Source organism: Panthera onca, chromosome E3, assembly GCF_046562875.1.
Source record: "Panthera onca isolate mPanOnc1 chromosome E3, mPanOnc1 haplotype 2, whole genome shotgun sequence".
Classification (NCBI taxonomy): Eukaryota; Metazoa; Chordata; class Mammalia; order Carnivora; family Felidae; genus Panthera; species Panthera onca.
In genome coordinates, this window is record NC_138354.1 from 29101151 (window position 1) to 29123766 (window position 22616).

At 42.9% G+C, this 22616-nt stretch overlaps 1 protein-coding gene across 1 annotated transcript; it reads left to right on the forward strand.

Moving 5' to 3' along the window:
• The first annotated feature begins 3915 nt into the window (after positions 1-3915).
• Positions 3916-21463, forward strand: CEP20 (centrosomal protein 20). The gene is made up of 5 exons (XM_060648603.2): positions 3916-4003; positions 7445-7642; positions 9327-9411; positions 16109-16245; positions 21213-21463. The coding sequence occupies exons 1-5, from the start codon at positions 3976-3978 to the stop codon at positions 21287-21289; spliced, it is 525 nt and encodes a 174-aa protein (XP_060504586.1). The 5' UTR covers positions 3916-3975; the 3' UTR covers positions 21290-21463.
• The last annotated feature ends 1153 nt before the right edge of the window (positions 21464-22616 follow it).

The window sequence follows — 22616 nt, forward strand, 5'->3', positions numbered from 1 at the left end:
TCCTCCAAAGGACTGACATTAATATCCACTGCCTTCCCCAACCCCCGCAAAAAAAAAAAAATCTACATTAAAACCTTCCACATGTCAACATTCCAGGGTGAGAACCATGTATGTGCCACAGTTCAGAAGTCGGAACCTGTAACCTCCACGGGTTGCATTTTGTCAGTCACTGTAGAGAAAAGCTGGGGTATAATTCCACTCCCGCCACACGGTCTACTTGCTTCTGGCCAGTTAGTTGTCTCCATGTCAGTTTCATCCGTGAGATGAGTTGCTTTGCGGGACTTCATTCATTCATTCTACAAATATTTGTTCGACCAGAGATGAGCAAGATAGGTAAGGTTTCTGTCCTGCGAAGCAATCCAGTGTGGGCACCGGTGTGAACAGAATCACAGCCCCAGGGTATGGAGGCCACGCTGCCATGATGAGGGTGCAGGGTAGGGGAGTTTGGGGGCCATCTGAGGATGAATTTTGATGAATTCATACATGACTTTTGATAAATGCATACAATCACATAGTCACAATCAAGATGTAGAACAGTTCCAGGACTCCCCAAATCATGTTATTCCATCTTTATAGACAGTCCCCTTCATTCATCCCAGCCCCTGGCAACCACCTTCCACACACTTTTCCAAAGTTCACACCAAAGAGACTTTGCCTCTTCCAAAATATGTAAGTGGAATCACACCTGATGTAGCTTTTTGAGTCCTGATTCTTTCACCAAGCACAATGCATCTGAGATTCATCCACGTTGTTGCAGCTATCAGTGACCGGTTCCTTTTTATTATTATTTGTTATTCCATGGTATAGGCATATACTACAGCTAATTTATATCCATTCACCAGCTGGAAGGCATTAGGTCATTTCCAGGTGGGACGATCACAAATAAATCTGCAATTATTTCATACTGGCTTTCGAGTAGATGTTGTTTTTATTTCTCCTGGGTAAACACCGAGGAGTGGATTACCGAGTTGAATGGTGAGTGTATGTTTGGCTTCATAAGCAGTTGCCAAAACAATTTCCAAAGTGACTCTACCACTTTGGATTTCTACCGGCAATGTATGCACGCTCACCAGCATTTGGTATTGTCATCGTGGCTTGTTTTCATTTCAGCCATTCTGAGGGACACATAAAGATTTTTGTCTACTATAAACAGGGCTACACCGAATATTCTTATGCACATATCGTTGGTAATTAGATGTGAGTGTATGTGTAAGATACATTTCTAAAACTGGAATTGATGGGTCATAGGGTGTGAAAGATTGACTAGATATTGCCAAATAGCCTTCTGAGAAGGTGGGGCCGATACACCCACATTCCAGCGAGGAATGGTGATGCCTGTTTCCCCACATCCTTTCCAATACAGTGTAGTACCCAATTTCAGTACATGTTTTTCAATGAAATTTTACCTTATACACATATTTCTTTTTTTTTTTTTTTTTTAATTTTTTTTTTTTACATTTATTTATTTTTGAGACAGAGAGAGACAGAGCATGAACGGGGGAGGGTCAGAGAGAGAGGGAGACACAGAATCTGAAACAGGCTCCAGGCTCCGAGCTGTCAGCACAGAGCCCGACGCGGGGCTCGAACCCACGGACCACGAGATCATGACCTGAGCCGGAGTCAGCCGCCCAACCGACTGAGCCACCCAGGCGCCCCTCACATATTTCTTAATATTTAGTTTTGAGAGAGAGAGAGAGAGTGATAAGAAGTGGGGGAGGGGCAGAGAGAGTAGGAGACACAGAATCCTAAGCAGGTTCCAGGCTCTGAGCTGTCAGCACAGAGCCCAATACGGGGTCTAAACACACAACCCCCGCGATCATGACCTGAGCTGAAATTGGACGCTTAACTGACTGAGCCACCCAGGCGCCCTGAAATTGTACTTTAGATGATTGCTGTGTGAGTATGTACCTCATCGGGTTGTTGGTGACAACTTTAAGTAAGGCTTTAGAGGTGTACCTGTCACACAGAGAGTGGCAATGGATATTAACTATTGTAATGATTACCACTACTAATCAATCAGTTGCATTACTGTTTGTCTCTCTCTCTGAGTTCCTCATCAACATATCTAGCAATGCTTTTCTCTGAGGAGCTCAAACTTCCTACCTATGGAATTTAGTTAATCCTTATAAATCTCTTGAGATGTTGGCCAGGAATTCAGGCTCTGTGGGTTTTACAGAATAGGGAAGTGGGATGAATAGGGCCTTTCTAAATTTACAGAACAGATCTGAGTTCTACAAGGTCAAAATTAGGGGTGCCTGGGTGGCTCAGTCGGTTAAGCGTCCCAAATCAACTCAGATTGTGATTTCGTGGTTTGTGAGTTCAAGCCCTGCATTGGGCTCTGAGCTCACAGTGCAGAGCCTCCTTGGGATTCTCTCTCTCTCCCTCTCTTTCTCTCTCCTTCTCTGCCCCTCTCCCACTTGCATGTGCACATGTTCTCTCTCTCTCTCAAGATAAATAAACTTAAAAAAAGGAGGGGGGCACCTGGGTAGGCTCAGTCAGCTAAGTGTCCAACTTTGGCTCAGGTCATGATCTCACTGTTCATGAGTTTGAGCCCCAGGTTGGGCTCTATGCTGACAGCTCGGAGCCTGGAGCCTGCTTTGGGTTCTGCATCTCCCTCTCTCATGTTCTGTCTGTCTCTCAAAAATAAACATTATAAAGAAAAAAATTAAAGAGGCGTAGTCAGGTAGCTCAGTCAGTTGAGCGACCGACTTGGACTCAGGTCATGATGTCATAATTTGTGAATTTAAGCCCTGCATCTGGCTCTGTGCTGACAGCTCAGAGCTTGGAGCCTGCTTCCGATTCTGTGTCTCCCTCTCTTCCTGCCCCTCCCCTGCTCACATTCTGTCTCTCTCTCTCTCAAAAATAAACATTATACATTTTTCGTTATTAAAAAAAAATACACCAGGAATGAGGACACACATCATAACTGAAACAAAAGTTTCAAAAAACAGTATTTCCTTGTTTGCTGTTTGTTCCATTCCATTTCATTAAAAATATGTTCACCGGGGGCCACTAATAAATAGATTTTAAAACCTACTACGGGTAAAGACTAGCAGTTTAAAGAGCACTGTTCTACGATCTAAGTCACAGATGCTGGCCTTCCTGGCAATGGAAGGAAGCATAGAGTTGGATTCCTAACTGGAATCACAGAACCTCCCACTGTTTTGGGTACAAAACTGGGATGGTAGAGTTTATTCGTTCATCAATTATTCACAGAAAGCTCTTGGACTCCTCATGTGTACTACCCAGTATTAAGTGTCAGTTTAAGAGAACAGGCCTAGAAAAGCAAGAGGCCTGGATTCCAATCACCTCCATTTGCTTGCGATCTTGGTTAAGCCTCATCAGTTATCAAAGACTCAGTTGCCTCCTTTGTAAAATGGGACTAATAGTAGAGAAATCAATGAGCCAAAGTGTGTAAGATTTAGCACACTGTCAGGCTCCTAGTAAGTACTTAATACAGGGGTTCTCAAGGTGTGATCCCCAGGCCAGCAGCATCTCCGTCACCTGAGAACTTGTTAGAAAAGCAGTTCTCCGATCTCAACCTAGATTGACTAAATCAGCAACCTCAGGAGTGGGGCCCTTTAACAAGTCTTCAAGGTGATTCTCAGACACTCTCAAGTTTGAGAACCACAGGCTCAACACATGGTAACCATTGACAATTAGTCCCTGAGGCTGCAGAGACGACCAGTGGGGACACGTCGGAAATATTAGTCAACTAAAGTGCCAGTGGCACGCAAAGGTAAAGGATCTTGGTCCTGACTCCTCCTCCCTCCTCCCGCAGCACCTAGAGAGCTCGCTGATTGGTGAAATCCCTCCGGAGAGTCACCACCCAACCAACCCCGGAGACAGAAAACTGAAAGGGGTGGGACCGAGTGTAGCGAGAGCGGCGCACCTATTGGCTGTAGACCATGCCGCAGAGAGGGGCGGAGCTGCGCGTGCGCACAGCCGAGGCGCGCCCCTGACGGCGGTTGAAAGATGGCGACTGTCGCCGAGCTCAAGGCTGGTGAGTGCGCGTGGGCCGTTTGCCGGGTGAAAGGCGTCTGGCCTTCCTCTTGTGAAAAGGATGGAGCGAAAGGAGCGCGCGCGAAACAGAGTCCGGCTTTCCGGGGGCGCGGGGCTCGTTCTGCGGCGTCAGGGTCGGCAGAGCGTCCGACTGGTGTGGCGGCCGCTGCGCCCGGGCCCTGTGTGAGGGAAGCGGTCGCACTGGGGCAGTTTTGAAATCGGCTTTGAGCTGGAGCAGGAGCTGCGGGACCCTCACGTGCCCGAGGGGCCTGCAGTCCTGCACGTTGGGCCTCTGGGCGCATTTGTGAGACCGCTCTCGGGCCGAAGCTTTGGGCCGCTCCCTTCATGTGGGACTGAGTGATGACAGTACCCACAGCCATTATTGGGGTTAGGTGCAGTCCCAGACCGTTAGCTCAGTTGTCACTGAATCCTTGCAACAACCTATGAGGTGCGTCCCGCTCTCCATGGGGAAAAACTGGCGGTGGGAAGCTGCCTGGCCATTCTCCTGGAGTTTTCAACAGAGTTCCACAAAGGTGCGGGTCGATTAAGCTGGAAACGTTTGTTCACCGTTGATTTTGTGTGATCGGATGTCCAGACAAATAATAGTAGTTATAGTTACAAGCGACAGAGCCTCAAATGTCAAGCACTACCTAATCCCAGTATTGCCTAATAGATCCTGTGTCATAATCTCATGCCCATCTTATAGACTGGGAAATAGAGGTGCCGAGAGGTGAAATAGCTCGCGCAAAGCGCCTTAGCTGGGAGGCCCAGTGCGAGAGCCTAGATCAGCCGCACCTGAACTCCAGGTCTTAATCCCTGGGTGATGCTGCTACCCAGTTAATAAAACCAGTTGAGTTTTCAGGGAACTTGGGATCCAGATCAGTAATTCTTAAAGATTTGGCAGGGAGGGGTTGAATCCCTTTGAGAAGAGGATGCTGGAAGCATTGACGTAAATGTGTGTTTGGGCACCGGGCTGAACAGTCCTGGAAAAGGCATGCCTTTATCCACAAGAACAGACTGCACGGGAATCCGATCTCACTCCCCGCAGGGAATACGTAACACATGTGATATCGCATCAGCTCCAGAGGATTTATCTTTTTTTTTTTTTTTTAAAGATTTTTTTCGGTTTATTTATTTATTTTGAGAGGGAGAGGGACAGAATCCCAAGCAGGCTTTGCACTGCCACCACGGAGCCCGATGGCAGGGCTCGAACTCACACGAGATCGTGACCTGAGCCTAAATCAAGAGTCAGAGGCTTAACCCACTGCGCCACCCAGGCGCCCCACTTCAGAGGATTTAAAGATACTTTGGGGAGGGAGGCACCTGGGTGGCTCAATTGGGTGGCTCTTGATTTAGGCTCAGGTCACGATCCTGAGGTTGCGAGTTGGAGCCCCACGTGGGGGCTCTGCGCTGACCGTGGGGAGCCTGCTTGGGATCCTCTCTCCCTGCCCCTCTCCTGCTCACGCGTTCTCTCCCCCCCCCCCCAATAAATAAAAAAAAATAAAGGTATTTTGGGATATTAAGGCAAGTTAAGAACCTCTTTCTGAAGTTGTTGTAGCACCGTGTTTTAAACAGAATAGAAGGAAGGGCAAAATAATACAGAACCCCAAAAGAAGATGTAACTCTGGGGTTTAGGAGTGAGTGTCCTCCAGAGATCTAGGGAGCCCTTTATGTTTTTTCTGCGTTGCCCAGTTCTGAATATGCTCTGTGTCCAAGAGAATCTCAGGGACAGTGTGTTTCCCAATCAGTTATCGTACGTCGTATGGACTTGTGCCTTTTTGAAGCTTTCACATCTCGCTTGGTTCCCTTGTCCCTTTTTGAAGCTCTGCATCTCCCTTGGTTCTGCCTCCGAGAGGTGGAGCTCATCATGTTGGAGAGGGCAACTGAGGCGTGAGCTGGCGATGAGACCGACAGCCTAGATTTCCTAACTCCGGCTTCATTAATTTGCATTTCTCTGCTGAGTTTGAGGCTGTGCTTTGTGCACATACAGTCTTTGGGACAGGATCCTGGCCAGCGAAAACTCTCCCATCTACTTCCAAAGATGGAGTTAAAGAACGGGTTCGGTTATGATCCCAAGACTGTGATAAGGCTGGACCTTCCTTTTATGGGCCTGTTACAAAGTCTGATTGGGTGATAACTGTACTTGCATACCTGCCAAATAGGTTGAAGGGATGATTTAAAAACAAGGAGCAAGAAAGGTTAAAATTCAGTCTAGATTGTATCTCTGTAATGGAATCCTAAGACCCAGGTTTTTGTTGTTGTATAATAAAGCTTTAAAGGAATTTTATGACAAATGGATAAGTTCTTTGGGCTCTGTTTATGAGTTTTTCTTTATGTTGATGTACTTATTTGGTGCCTTGGGTAGGGCGCAGTATGTATTAAACTATGTTTATTACACCCTGTATTGTAATGCTCCCAGGTAGAGTTTTTGAGCTCTTACTGTGTTCTAGGCACTGTGGGTGAGAGGTGTTGATTGTCTGGGTTTGTTACTTAGCCTTGAGGGACAATGTGAACGAAGAAGGTCCAGATCACTGCAAGGAATGATGCCAATTCAGCCCTGTGCCCGTCAGTATCTATACTAACATTTATAGGTAAATCTCATTATCATAACTGATACAGCAATCCGACCCTTGCTCCTCAAGAAGTTAGATTACACTCAACATATATATCCCCGATGTCTCAAGGTGGCAGTGATAGATTTCTAACTAGGCTAATCTACATGTTAGATTTCTAACTAGGCTTATAATTTCAGAATCCTGTTGTTTTTTAGGAAATTAACTTGTGTCTTAAAAAACAAACAAACCCAAAATACCTTTTTGCTCTGAATGGGCCATTCCCCAAGGGTTCTGGATAGCATAGGTTTTTATCAAAAGACAACATATTCTTTCCTTTTATGGAATGCATTCATTGTCTTTAATCATCTTTCTACACCAGAGATTTTCGTGACATATAGAACCTATCTGCAGTGCTAAACACTCTTGAAAACATACGAGTCAGTAAGGGTTAATTTCAGGCCACAGTGAGCTAATTCTATGCTCCCTTTTCCTCCCTCACTAAAGATGCATATCAGACTATAGCTACTGACAGTGATGATGTTAGAAAGATAAACTTGAGTTTGCTTAAATATGTTAAAATAGCAAATCATTGCAACTTGAGAACTTTATATTTTTATTACAAACATGAATTGTGGTAGCTAATTGGATAACTTGCATTTAGCACATTGTTTAGATCGAAACAGTGGGTATTAGGCCACTTTACTAGTTACACATTTTTCTTCCAAGTATGCCCAAGAATTGAGGGGTGCCTGGCTGGCTCAGTTGGTGGTGTGCGACTCTTGATCTCAAGAGTTTGAATGAGTTCGAGCTCCATGTTGATGTAGAGATTACTTAAAAAATGACCAAATTTGTTCTATGATTGAAACATAATATTTTATATTTAACAGTTTTAAAGGACACCTTGGAGAAAAGAGGAGTATTAGGGCATTTAAAAGCAAGGATCCGAGCTGAAGTTTTCAATGCCCTGAATGATGAAAGTGAACCCCGACCGCCGTTGTCTCATGAAAACCTTCTAATTAATGAATTAATTCGGGAGTATTTGGAATTCAACAAATACAAGTATACAGCATCTGTCCTCATATCAGGTAAGAGGTTATTGTTACTTACCTGAAACAACATCTGCTTTTCCCTGCCCTCAATTCTCAGAAAATGTTTACGCTGGAAATCCGATTCCATTACCACAGTGTCATCTGAGTGACAGGGACATAAACGTCTCATGGGTTCTTTCCAGAGCTTGAACAAGTTCTCATGGGGCTTATTGTATTGTAGGGGAAAGTAGATAAACACTAGGTGCACCCTGTGAAAAATCGCCTGATGCTGAGAATAAGCAGTTGTTGACATTTTGTTTGCTGCTAGCTTTTGTCTATAGATATACTTTAAAAATACAGTTTTGATGTATATAGTTTTGTTAAAAAATATGAAGCACTAGAGATAAAACTTTAAAATACTGCTACTATTATAGGTGAGGGATATATGCAAATGTGTGTAAAAGCGTGATATTTGAAATGGATTAGGAAGGAGTTTACTTTCCTCTTGGGGGTTAACCTTGGTTTTGGGGGGAGGAGATGGACAGTTGAAGAGACATTTATCTGTTAAACTTTATTTGTGAAGAAAGTAAACTGAAAGGAATGCACGGTAGTCAAGACTTTCCTCTGGGCTGAGGGAGAAATGGGATTGGAAGGATTGCACCTGTATCATTTGATGGCCTTGTTTAAGCTTTGCTCTGTGCTTTAACATTGTTTCACCTCTCATTAAAGAAAAGAAACCATGAAGTAGATTTTGGAAGAGAGAATGAGTTCTTTGAGATGCTGGGACTTTGATTTAACAGCTCTTTTATTGATATTCTAGATGTCTTATTAATGTTAAGCATATACCTTAACTGAATAATGACCAGGATTTTTAGTGGTCTAAGGGTCTTCAGTATCAGTATCCACTTTCCTCAGTTTGTTACACATGGCTACATAATACTATTAGTACTCAGAAAAGAAGAAAATTGTGAAAATAGAATGAATGCGGTCTTGGACTTGGGCTTCCCTAAAATGAAGTATGGTCACCATCATTTTAAGTTTCATATTAAGTGTCTCGGCTTTGTTCAAAAAGTGAGGTATAGTTAACAGTACGATATACCTTTTTTAGTATACACTTCGATGAATTTTACCAAATGCATAGTTTTGTAACTACCACCTCAGTTACAGTCTCGATGTAGAGTATTTTCATCACCTCAAAAAATTCTCTACCCTGTTGTGGTCAACTTCTTTGTCTACCCCCACCCCTAGCAACCACTGATCTGTTGTTTTCTGTACCTGTCATTTGCCTTTTCCAGAATGTTATAGAAATGAACCTATTCAGGAAGTAGCCTTTGGAGTCCGCTTCCTTTCACTTAGCATAATGCATTTGAGATTCAGCTGTGTTGGGTTTTTTTCCCCCTGAATAGCACTCATTTGTATGGCTGTGCCCATTTTATCCATTATCGCCAGTGGTTTGTAGTTTTTGGCAATTATCAAGCTGCCATAAACATTCACACACAAGTTTCTGTGTGAAAGTAAGCTTTCGTTCCTCTTGAGTAAAGAGCTAAGAGTGGGATTGCAAGGTTGTGTGTGGTAAGTACATGCTCACCTTTGTAAGGAATGGCTCAACCCGTTTCCAAAGTGGCTGTGCCATTTTGCCTCGCCTACTGAAAATCTGAAAAGTCTGTATACCTGGTGAGTGGTTCTTATCAAAATCATATGTGCTTTTTAGACGAATAAAGACACCTGATTTTTCCTCCAGAATCTGGTCAGCCTGTAGTACCATTGGACAGACAGTTTCTCATTCGGGAACTAAATGCATTTGAAGAATCAAAGGATAACACAATGTAAGAACTTTTTTTTTCTATAATTTATTTATTTTTTTATAATTTACATTCAAGTTAGTTAACACATGATGCAACAATGATTTCAGGAGTAGATTCCTTAAGTCCCTTGCCCACTGAGCCCATCCCCCCTCCCACAGTCCCTCCAGCAACCCTCAGTTTGTTCTCTATATTTCACAGTCTCTTCTGTTTTGTCCCCCTCCCTGTTTTGATATTATTTTTGCTTCCCTTCCCTTATGTTCATCTGTTTTGTATCTGGAAGTCCTCGTATGAGTGAAGTCATATATTTGTCCTTCTGTGACTAATTTCGCTTGGCATAATACCCTCCAATTCCTTCCACGTAGTTACACATGGCAAGATTTCATTCTTTTTGATCGCCGAGTAATACTCCATTGTATATATTATATACCACATCTTCTTTATCCATTCATCCGTCAGTGGACATTTGGGCTCTTTCCATACTTTGGCTATTGTTGATAGTGCTGCTATAAACATGGGGGTGCATGTGTCCCTTTGAAACAGCACACCTGTGTCCCTTGGGTAAATACCTAGTAGTGCCATTGCTGGGTCGTAGGGTAGTTCTCTTTTTAATTTTTCAAAGAACCTCCACACTGCTTTCCAGGGTGGCTGCACCAGTTTGCATTCCCACCAGCAGTACAAAAGAGATCCTCCTTTCTCTGCATCCTTATCAACATCTGTTGTTGCCTGAGTTGTTGATGTCAGCCTTTCTGAGAGGTGTAAGGTGGTATCTCAGTGTGGTGTTGATTTATATTTCCCGGATGATGAGTGATGTGGAGCATTTTTTCATGTGTTGGTTGGGCATCTGGATGTCTTCTTTGGAGAAGTGTCTATTCATTGTGCCAATTTCTTCAGTGGATTATTTATTTTTTGGGTATTGAGTTTGATAAGTTCTGTATGGATTTTGGATACTAACCCTTTATCTGATATGTCGTTTGCAAATATCTTCTCCCATTCCATCAGTTGCCTTTTAGTTTTGCTGATTGTTTCCTTCGCTGTACAGAAGCTTTTTATTTTGATGAGGTCTCAATAGTTCATTTTGCTTTGGTTTCCCTGCTCCCAGAGACGTGTTGAGTAAGAAGTTGCTGTGGCCAGGGTCAGAGAAGTTTTTGCCTGCTTTCTCCTCGAGGATTTTGATGGCTTCCTGTCTTACATTGAGGTCTTTCATCCATTTTGAGTTTATTTTTGTGTCTGGTGTAAGAAAGTTGTCCAGGTTCATTCTTCTGCATGTTGCTGTCCAGTTTTCCCAGCACCACCTGCTGAAGAGACTGTCTTTATTTCACTGGATATTCTTTCCTGCTTTGTCAAAGGTTAGTTGCCCATATATTTGTGGGTCCATTTCTGGGTTCTCTATTCTCTTCCATTGATCTGAGTGTCTATTTTTGTGCCAAGAACTTTTTTTAATAACTTTTTTTAAAATAAAAACTTGGGGCTCCTGGGTGGCTCAGTCGGTTGAGCGCCGACTTCGGCTCAGGTCACGATCTCGCGGTTCGTGAGTTCGAGCCCCGCATCGGGCCCCTGTGCTGACAGCTCAGAGCCTGGAGCCTGTTTCGGATTCTGTGTCTCCCTCTCTCTGACCCTCCCCCATTCATGCTCTGTCTCTCTCTGTCTCAAAAATAAATAAAAACGTTAAAAAAAAAATTTAAAATAAAAACTTAAAAATAAATTTTTAGATAGTGTTGTATTGGAGTCATAATCACATAGTGGTGGTTTTATTTCGTTTTAATTCAGCAGGTATTTATTTGGCTCGAGTGTGTCTAACACTGCACCAAATCCAAGGTGTGTAGCAATAAACAAGATAAGGCGTCTGCTCCCTGGAGCTAAAATTCCTGTGGTTTCAGAGGACTGAGCAACAGTCCTGCTAAGGGTCACGTTTCTTGGTTTCTTGGTGCATACCCCACCCCCCCACTTTTATTTCCCATCTGAGACTCTCTTTTATCACTTGTTTCCTTACTCACGCTGAACTCTTCCTCCCGATTATTTCCTTCACTTCAATTTAGGAATATATTCAGATCCCCCCAAAACCCAATCAACTTGTTTTGACCATTGAACTTAGTGAAAACCAACCCTCTGTTTTCATTTTGTTACTGTCCCCTCTTTTGCCCTCTCTGCATGTTAAATTCTATCACCATTTATACTGAAACTCTGCCCTTGAAAGGAAGGGTGACCACTTTTGAGTAGTTTCTTGGTTCTTTTCTTACTTCAGAGTTGCTTAAACTTTTCCCAGAGAATCCCTGAATGGCAAAAAAAAAAAAAACAACAAAAAACAAAAACGTACGTAGGAGGCCAGGGGACATGGCTCAAAGCAGCCTTTCCATTAACAAGAAATTTCTTTGAAATCTTATGTTTTCTCTTTCGAAAACTTTATTGAATTTTTTTCTTTCTACTTCATGATATAATTGTTCTACCATAAAAATGTTATAAAGGACATACCAATTAAATTGAACTTTCCCACAAGTCTTTGCACAATGAATGTTCTAGGATCATACTCCACCTTTACCCTGTACTTTGTCCCAAGGCCCCGGCCCCAAGAGTGGCTGGATATTGTGTATTTCCAATTTGAGAAGCTCAGTTTCACTGGAGTTTCTGTGGCATTTTGTAATACTGACTCTTCTCCCTTAAAACACCTATTGTCATTTGTCTTTTATGACCTTTACTGTCTAAGTTTTTCTTTCCCTAACAGTGTTCTCAATTTCTTCATTGGCTCTTTTAGGCTTCCTTTAAATTGTGACCACCCACTCAAGTTTTGTCCTTAACAAAACTTTTTATCTTGTCCCCTCGCCCACTTTTCTGAGTATGCCTGAGTCTTTAATGGTGCCTCTGAGCTGTGACCCCACTTTACATCGAACACATGCCCTAAGTTGTGGGCCCACGTTTCTGCTGGCATCTCAAACTCACTGTGTCCAAAAATTAAATCTGCCGTTTTCATCTCCTTAAACCCCCCTCGTACGTTCCTCATGTAGCCATTTGGGTCTTCAACTCAGAGTCCATTTATGTTTGTGGCTCCAGCTCCTTTCTCCACCAGTCACTTTGCACATCGCATCCCTTCTACCTCTGCGGAATCTCCCATCCACTCCCGCTGCCCCACGCTGTGTTGTTCCGAAGCCGTCTGCTTTCTCTGTCTCTAGCCGCTTTCTTTTCCAACTTACACTTCAAACTGCCAGCAGTTTGCTTTCTGAAAGACAGTTACTGCTTTGCTTAAAAACACTTCTGTTGTGAAGGTTTCAGATTTTATGGATCTGAATAATCCATAATATGGATTGTAAGATTGAAATTTTCTCACCCACAAAAGTAAATGTGTGAGATGATGGATATGTTACTTAATTCGCTGAGGAGAAGTCCTTTGCCGTGTGCGGGTATATATATATGTATATATACATGATATCAAGTTATCACCTTATATAGTTTAAATACCTTACAATTTTATTTCTCAGTTATACATCAGTAGAGCTGGGGAAAAAAGGTAAAATGGTAAGTATACCACATACTAGATACATGTGCCAGTGTGAGCGTAAAGTGGTTTTCCACAAACACATTCATATTTTTCAGAGAAACTTAAGAATTTGCATACAAAGTAGGATAAAGTCTAAAGTAGCCTTATGTTAGGTCAAGCCATGCCACCGAATGAGTTTGCCAAATTTATGAAGAAGACTAGTTTTCAGAGTTTCTGTGTTTTAACATTGCAAATAAAGTATTGTAAGGCCGAACCTGAAAAAATATTCTCCTTTTTTAACTTGTATTTTTTTTTTTATAAATTTTTTTTTTAATGTTTATTTATTTTTGAAAGAGACAGAGACAAAATGTGAGTGGGTTGGGGCAGAGAGAGGGAGGTGCAGAATCCGAAGCAGGCTCCAGGCTCCGAGCTTTCAGCACAGAGCCCGACGTGGGGCTCTAACTCACGAGCCGTGAGATCATGACCTGAGCCGAAGTCGGTCGCTCAACTGACTGAGCCACCCAGGCGCCCCTTAACTTTTATTTTTTAAAAAATCTTAGTATCCATGAATTTGTGGATTAAATATACTAGTTTTTTGTTTTCTAATAACATTTTAAAATATCTGAATCTTAAAATTTTAAATCTTAAAAACTTTATTGATGTTAAGAACAAGATTGTTTACATTTAAAAATCTTCTTGAACCAATTAGCTCTTTGGGACACATTGGTTTAAAATAAACGAAAAGAGGAGCGCCTGGGTGGCTCGGTCGGTTAAGCGTCCGACTTCAGCTCAGGTCATGATCTCACGGTCCGTGAGTTCGAGCCCCACGTCGGGCTCTGTGCTGACAGCTCAGAGCTTGGAGCCTGTTTCAGATTCTGTGTCTCCCTGTCTCTCAGACCCTCTCCCGTTCATGCTCTGTCTCTCTCTGTCTCAAAAATAAATAAATGTTTAAAAAAAAAAAAAAAAAGTAAAAAAAAAAAAAAAAGTAAAATAAACGAAAAGACCTATTTTATGTTCCTGGATTGTAAGATTTATTCCTTTCATAAGAGTTGAGGCATCTTAAATGGAGAAACTTACTTTCCTCCTTTCCTTGTGTTATGAAACAGTTGGCATGCAAGGAGTTACTTATTGCTGCGTAACAGACTGCGCCAGGATTTGGTGGCTTGTAACAACAAACATTTATTATCTGTGGTCAGAAATGTCTGGGTGGGGCTAGTGGGGCATTTCTCAGGAGATCCACTTAAAGGGTAGCCAGGGACGTCGTCATTTGAAGACTTGGCTGGGGCTGGAGGATCCCCTTCTATGTGGCTCACTCACATGGCTGCTTGCACGAGACTCCATTCCTTCCATGTGTACCATTCCCTAGGACAGCTTGAATGTCCTTATGACGTGGTGACCCAGCAGAGAAGGCAAGGAGGAAGCCGAGGGGCACGGTGGTTTGTGACCCAGTCTTGGAAGTTGCACAGCACTCTCATTTAATATGTTTTTTGGTTCAAAGAAGTGACTTGAGCCCACACTCCAGGAGAAGGCAGTTAGGCCCTACCTTTTGGAGGGAAAGGAATGTCATACTTTAAGCTATCACACCAGCTAATAAATAGTTGTCCCCAAAAACTCAGTTAAGTTGTATTTTCAGTGATGAGATTGGAAACATTTCTGGTGTGCTTCTGTCTCTCCCATCGTCAGCCACATAGCTTCCGTTTGTGCAGGGCTGCTTGTGTACATCTCTGAGCAGTATATTGTAATGCAAAGAGTATGGGACTTGGGATTCAACTGGAAAGTTTATTTACTTACTATCTAAGGAATCTCCAGGGGCGCCTGGGTGGCTCAGTCCATTAAGCGTCCGATTTTGGCCCAGGTCATGATCTCACAGTCTGTGGGTTCGAGCCCTGTGTCAGGCTCTGTGCTGACAGCTCAGAGCCTGGAGCCTGCATCGGATTCTGTGTCTCCCTTTCTCTCTGCCCATCCCCTGCTCATGCTCTGTCTCTTTCTGTCTCAAAAATAAATAAAAACATTACAAAAAATTTAAGAAATCTCCAGCATATCTTCCCTGAGCCTTGGTTTTCTCACGTATAAATTGGGGATGATGATTATGACATCTACAGGGCGAAGATAGAATGGAGAGAGATTTGGAAACTGTAAAAATCACTTTTTCTTTAAACTGCTTGCCCTAAAAATAGCTTATTAAATATTAGTTCTTACCTGACTCCTGAACAGCTAATATTTATATGCCATTTAATATGTGCCAGGCATGGTTTTAAACGCTTGACATTTATGAACTCATTTAGTCCATAATAACCCTAGGAGGTAAGGACTACACTTATCCTCATTTATAGAGGAAAAAACATTTAAGAGGCTGGGGACATTAAGAATCTTGTTGAGGTCAAGTGGTAAATCCAGGATTTGAACCCAGGCAGCCTGGCTCTTGAGACATATGACCTAATTTGACAAGGATTTATTCATCCAGCGTTTCCTGAATACTTGTTGTATTCAGACAGTGCTAGGTACTGGGAAGTCTTACACTGGACTTTAAAGTTGAAAAGCTGAATTCCTGTGTATTGTTTGATTTTGTATTTCAGTTTAGTTGATGTTTAAGTTGGTAACATGGGTTCTCTGGATTTTTAAATTGTCTTTCGAGTTAAATGGTACTCTTAAATTTAAATATTTTTTAAAATGTTTATTATTAAGACACAGAGAGAGAGTATGAGCATGGGAGGGGGAGAGAGGGGGGGAGACACAGAATCCAAAGCAGACTCCAGGCTCTGAGCTGTCAGCACAGAGCCCGATGTGGGGCTCGAACTCACAAACCGTGAGATCATGACCTGAGCCGAAGTCAGACACGTAACTGACTGAGCCGCCCAGGTACCCCAAATGGTACTCTTAAATTTAAAAAAGCATGAATAGTTTGTGATTTGGATAGTAACCCTGCATCTTCTTTAAGTATAGAGAATTACCTGGCCATTCAGGTGGCAGAGGCTGCCTTAGAGTAGAGTTTTGGGGGCGCCTGGATGGCTTGGTTGAGCGCCCACCCTTGAGTTCAGCTCAGGTTGTGATCTCATGGTTATGAGATGAGCCCCGAGTCGGGGTCTGTGCTGCGCGTGGAGCCTGCTTGGGATTCTCTCTTTCCCTCTGCCCCCCTCCTCTGTGCGTGCATGCTCGCTTTCTCTCAAACATAAACATAAAAGAGAGGTTTGTTTTAAGCTTTTCCTGTATCTATAATTTTAACTGATTGTGGTTTTCTTCCTGCTATAGACCTCTTTTATATGGAATTTTAGCTCATTTCTTGCACGGAACTAAGGAGGACCTCCAAAATCCATTTTCGAGAGGGTCTTCACTTCAGCCTCCAAACCCAGATCTTGGCAGACAACCTAGCGGAAGAAGGCAAAGGGGTATGAATTTCCTGAAATTCATCATTTTGCTGTCAGCATGTATATTTTCTTAAATATTTCTCTCTGGAATAGTTTTTCTTGAGCTTTTGAGTCATAGTTTAATTCTACTTACACTTAATACAGTTTTGGTCTTTGTTACTTATCCTAAAAACAAAATGCTTTTTGGAAGGAGAATCTGGAGGGCAATGACTGGACAAAATTCTCAGATATTATTTCTATACAGAAGTTTGGAAAAACCTGATTTTCACATAGATTTGTACTCTTTGGAGCAGGTTAGATTATTGGTGTACTGAACAAATAGCGTTTTATCAAATCATTATTCCCCCCCCCCCCCAAAAGTGAGGAAAGATCTCTGCTTACAGATAGAGAAGCCACATGTTTCTGTACCCTTTGCATTTTTATTTAAAAAATTTTTTTTAATGTTTATTTATTTTTGAGAGACAGACAGACAGCATGAGTGGGGGAGGGGCGGAGAGAGAGGGAGACACAGAATCCGAAACAGGCTCCGGGCTCCGAGCTGTCAGCACACAGCCCGACTTGGGACCCTTGGGACCCGAACCCACAAGCTGCGAGGTCATGACCTGAGCCAAGTCAGACTGACTGAACCACCCAGGCGCCCCCTCCCCCACTTTGCATTTTTAGAATACTGTTTGTGGAAGACTGGCAGCTACCTATAAATAACGAATTCTTCGGAGGATAGCCTCGGTTTCTTTCAGAATGCTCCCTCTTCCAATGAGCTTTCTGTTGTTGTGTTCACATCAGCAATAGGCTGTCATTTTGCTAATCTGAACTGAGTGGTTTATTAGCTCCTCCTTTCCAGCTTCGGTCGAGGTGACCTCTTTCTAAGGCCGGTCGTAGGTGGGGCTCAGGCAGCAGATTAACAGAACAGCTATAGCCCTGGAATGTGGAAAGAAACGTGTAGAAACCTCTGAAATACAGATCGCCCTTGGTAGTTTTCATAAGCTGCTGTGAGCAGTATTGATCATGCCAAATGCTTGCTGTGTCTCCTCGGATCTGAAAGTGAAGTATTTGTGAGGCAAGGCAACCTCTTGAGGTGATTTCCAATTTCACTACGAGTTATCCATTATCTTAGAATGCTGAGCTGATAGACCGTTGAACAGGAAATCATCCCACCTCCTTACTTTACGCTTGAGCAAACCGACCCTGAGAAGTTAGGTGACTCCTCTGAAGCCTGCAGCTGAACATTTTTAGCCGAGTCGGCATCCCTCCGTGCCCTTCTTGTACACTTTTCGGGGTTTGTGAGGAACTGTCGTGAGTGCCTACTGGCCGGCAAGTACTTAAAACAATTATGTGAGTAAATGTCGCAACGTTCAGATAATACAGTGTAAACTTCCCTTTCATCTCTTCCGTCTTGTCTCGGCCCGACTCCCCACTTTCCCTCCCTTCCACGGAGGGAAGGCCCCCGTTAGCAGGTCGGCAGGTCTCCCTCGGGATCCGTTTCCTGTGTATTTATGTATTCTGCTCCTGTGCGTGTCCTCCTGCAGTTGGCTTTTCTTCACTTGTCCTGTCAGCACGTGGACATCCCCTCCTACCTCGTTCTTAACTTCGTGTAGTATCGCGTGGCTTTGCTAATCGTTCGTTACCGATGTGCTGTCATGTTTTTAATTTTTGGCTTCTACCATGTAGCGGTATAGAATTACTTCCTGCCCACACACGTGTTTGTCTTGTGCGGTTGCCCAGAAGTCCAGTTGCTGGTTCGGAGCATATACGTACTAAAAAATGTAGTGGATACTGTCTGATTCCCCTCCAGAGCGGCTTTACCAGGTGACGTGCCTACCGAGAGTGCACGATAATCGCACTTTCTCCGCGTGATCGCCACCGGGGGGATGTTATACACGTGAACACTCGCTCACGCGGCAGACCTGCCACACGGGTATTTTCATTCCCAAGAGGGAAAATAATCTCTGGAGAGAGCACGTTTCTGGCTTGCAAGCTTTTCATTTTTATTTTCTTCAGTTGCACGTAGTAATTCAGCACTTGCCTACAACACCTGGTGCTCATCGCGGGTGCCCTCCTTCGTCCCCATCACCTCTTTCCCCCACCCCCAGCCGCCTCCCCTCTGGCGACCGTCGGTGTGCTCTCTCTACTTAAGAGTCTCTTTCTTGGGTTGCCCCTCTTTTCTCCCCCCTCTGCTCGTGTGTTTTGTTTCTTAAATTCCACATAGGAGTGAAATCATATAGTATTTATTCTTCTGACTGACTGACTTCGCTTAGCATAATCCTTTCTAGCTCCATCCATGTGGTGGCCCTGCTTGAAAGCTTTTTCTAATCGATCTCATTCATGGCTAATGGCTAACCACAAAGTTACAAGGAACAGGGTATTTCTTAACTGAGTTCTGTTGTTTTGAGATGTGGGTCACTGAGTAGCAAGTTGTGGCTTCACACCTGGGAGGTGGGAGGGCTGGGGAGTGGAAGAGAGAGGGAGGGAGAGAGCGAGCGAGCGAGCGCGGGCGAGCCAAAGAGGGAGAGGGAGGAGAGTGCATTAGTTACTTTGGGGCCTTCAGAGACTCCGCTTAGAGTGAGTAAACTCTGTGGAAAGCTCAGAAAGGAGGATGGCAGCTGAACTAAAGAAGAACCGTGATTTTGCAAGTTATTTTTCTTGACTGTCAAAAATTTTCTTGATAACAATGAACTCTTTGTGGGATGATTAAAAACAAATTTTTTTTAATGTTTATTTTTGAGAGAGAGAGAGAGGCAGAGCGTGAGTGGGGGAGGGGCAGAGAGAGAGGGAGACACAGAAACGGAAGCAGGCTCCAGGCTCTGAGCCGTCAGCACAGAACCCTACGCGGGGCTCGAACTCACAGACTGCGAGATCATGACCTGAGCCAAAGTCGGACACTTAACCGACTGAGCCGCCCAGGTACCCCTGTGCAATGATTTGTGAGGAATTATCAGCCCAAAATTGCATTGTGTCCCAGTCGCACACTCGAGTATTCTGTTTACTTTCTGGATTCTAGCTTACTGTTTGATGGAAATGTGTTTGATTTGACAACACTGACAAGGTTATGGAGACATGAAAATAATTATTCTTCGGATTACAATACCTGATCTCTACAGAAGCTCATCCGACTGACATAAAACACTTAAAATGAAATTCTCTTTTATTTGAACACAAGCCTAAAGCATTCCAGCATGGAAGCACTTCCTTTATCAGAGCTTTCACAGTGCTGAAAAAAAGAGGGTTTATGTAGACACTCTCACCTTTGGAATGGTAACCAGTTCATTAGTGGTGCTGGTATTAGTGCTTGAAATATGGAAGCAAAGTAGTTTTTGGTATAAATAAAAAACCAGATATCTCATAGCAGAGAAAATCATTAACGGAGCTTGATTGCACATCTGTAAGATACATGCATAACAACTTCATTTCTTTACAGTGCTTTTCTAGAAAACCTGAAATGGTTGTGGCCTCAATTTCGTTCTGTCCAGCAAAGCTGCCTAAAAATGAGGGAGGTGGTCATCTGTGATCCAGACCAGTAGTCTCCCATTTTTTATGAGGGTGATCAGCTGTGGTGGACTAGTGGGAATGGGTGTAGAAGCAAATTGTCTTTAGAATTAGAAAATCCAGGAGCACCTGGGTGGCTCCTTCGGTTAAGTGTCAGACTCTTGATTTCGGCTCAGGTCACGATCTCCTGGTTTGTGGGTTCGAGCCCCACATTGGGCTCCGTGCTGACAGCTCACAGCCTGGAGCCTGTTTCAGAGCCTGCTCCAGATTCTTTGTCTCCCCCTCTCTCTGCCCCTTCCCTGCTCGTGCTCTGTCTCTGTCTCGCTCTCTCACACAAAAATAAATAAACATTAAAAAAAAATTAAAATAAAGAAGCATCAAGAGAAGAAAATCCAGTATGTGCTTGTGGTGCTAAAATTACATATTTCTAACAACTGCCTAGATTTGTATTCTTTTTCTCTTGTCATCTAGTTGTCATAAAAATGGGTTTTTCCATTGTAAAAAGTGTCTGGGGAATATTTTCAGTTCTTCACAATTCTCAGAATTTAGTCTTTGCATTGCATTTTTGTTGCATTTGATTCTTTTAATCTAGAACACTTCTGCCCTCTACCCCTTTGCCTCCATGACAAAAGAAATTCCGCAGAAGTGACCAGGGCCCCTTCTATTGCCAGAGCACAGGGGGTGGTCACTGGGGCCTTGGGCGTTTCTGAACTCTTCCTGGAGCTTTACTGTTGTGTTTTTGTCTGAAGATTTTCTACAATTTCTGTGATACTTTTCTGATTTGGGTAGGAAGATGTAAACTGCTAGTTTTTTTTTTCTGGCCACAAGAGGGTGCTGCCGAGAGGCATTTCTGTTTGAAGAAAAGTTTCTTAGTTCTTAGTTTCAAAGGTAGAACTTAGTTTCAAAGTTCTTCTTAGTTGAAGAACTTAGTCATCCTTCAAAATGCTCATTGAACACTGTCCTTGCAAATTCCATTCCTTACGTATCGTGTAAGAGAAGTTTACAACTACTACTTACCCATGGGTTTACTCCAGGATGCTCTCTGTTCCACCCTTGAGAGTGAGTCTTTAGTACTAAACATTTCCGATCTCCTCAATAATGGTTTAAAAATGGTGAGTTCCTTTCTTTGTCCCAAGTCACCTGAAGAACTCCTACAATATCAGGGGTGCCTGGGTGGCTCAGTCAGTTAAGCGTCCGACTTAAGGTCCGGTCATGATCTCGTGGTTCACGAGTTCAAGCCCACTGTCGGGCTCCGTGCTGACAGTTCGGAGCCTGGAGCCTCTTTTGGATTCTGTGTCTCCCTCTCTCTCTCTCTCTCTCCCTCTCCCCCTCCCTGCCTCCTTCTTTCTGTCTTTGTATCTCAAAAATAAACATTTGAAATCTTTTTCAAAAAAAGAACTCCTATAGTATTCAAGATACAGCATTCAAAAATACACGTAGATATGTCTGCACACTGCTTATTTTGACTTGGGATAAGTACTGACATTTGTTTCTGTTAATTTCAGATGACCACCTAAGAAAGGAGAAGGGGAGTATTAATAATATTGAAGATCCTCTTGTTTCTCAAGCAGTAAAGAGATGACATTTCCATCTGGGGCGTCTTTTGTCTTAAAATTGTGTGTATTCAGTACCATATTTATTCTGCCAACATTACCAAAATACATCACTAATGTTTGTACTTTGTAGAAATTCGAGTTTCTGCAAAACATTTAGCCCCTCCTGTTTTACTACATTTGTGAATAAAAACTAACTTGTAGCTTCCAGCTTCTTGGATTTGACTTGAAAGAGAAAAAAAAATACTGTTTTCAGAAGGAATGATAAAGTTTTTTAAATTTGTAAGAGCTAAAGGGATTTTATTAGTACCTGTATGTTCTTAAAAAAAAAAAGTCCAGGCCTTTATAGCCATATGCTCTGCTCTTTAACAAGGTTACATTAATTAAATTTCCTTCGGGCTGGAATTAGGTGGATTTGTAGAAAAATCCATTCATGTTCTGAGAAAACATTTAAAAGAACACTAAAGCCAGAAAAAACTATTTTCTATAAACTTTGTTTTTTTCCTTATGATTAGTGGTTTTTCAGATAACCATTTATAATTAGGTTTAGATATCTGAATTACTATCTAAATTTGAACTTTTAAACTAGGTAACAATGTACTTTTTCTTTCCTTGGACCATTTTGGCTTCTATTGGAAGATTTAATTAAAAGGAAGAGGGGGAAATAATTCTTTTAATTTTGCTGTAAGTAAAACAAAGAGTTTATTTCATTATATAAAGAATGTGGAGTAAGCATGAAGAGACAGGCTTTAGGAGAAATACCAGAAGGCACTTTTTAAAAGATGGCATTGTGTAACCTCCGTGTGGCCTTCAGCTGTGCACTTACAAGGCGAGCTACGCCAGGGGCCGCCACTACCTACTCGGGCTCCGGAATTCTCATTAAATGCCAGTTTTTCGTTCTTGGGATAAAAAAAAAAACCGGTAAGAGCTCTTAGTGTGCGATCTCTAAAATGCTATTTTGATATTTATTCAGACATTTTTATAACGTGGAGTCTCCAGACCGATATCCCTGACAACACCTGTTACAATAGCGCCCGGTCGGCCGGAAGTGGCAAAGCGTGTTCTGGGCGTGAACTGCGCGGGCTCCCGTTTACTGACCGCGTTTAGCTTGAACATTTTCCACAGGGAAAGTGATCATGGCTGGAGCTGGAAAAATTGGCGTCCTCTTCAGGGTGCGGACTCTGTGCTGCCTGTGGAAATTACTGAAACTTTTGACTTTCTGTGCGGTGGTCAGCGTTCAGTCCTTACACCTTAACCAAGAATTTTTATCTGAGTGCCAAAAGTTGTTATCCCCTCAAGACATACTTGACAAGTGAGAGGATTTTGCGAGGCCCTGTTGACGAGCTAGAATTACTT

Coding starts and splice junctions, on each gene's coding strand:
- CEP20 (XM_060648603.2), top strand. CDS start 3,976: ATGGCGACTGTCGCCGAGCTCAAGGCTG. Junction 4,004..7,444: donor TGTCGCCGAGCTCAAGGCTG/GTGAGTGCGCGT, acceptor TATATTTAACAG/TTTTAAAGGACACCTTGGAG. Junction 7,643..9,326: donor AGCATCTGTCCTCATATCAG/GTAAGAGGTTAT, acceptor TTTTTCCTCCAG/AATCTGGTCAGCCTGTAGTA.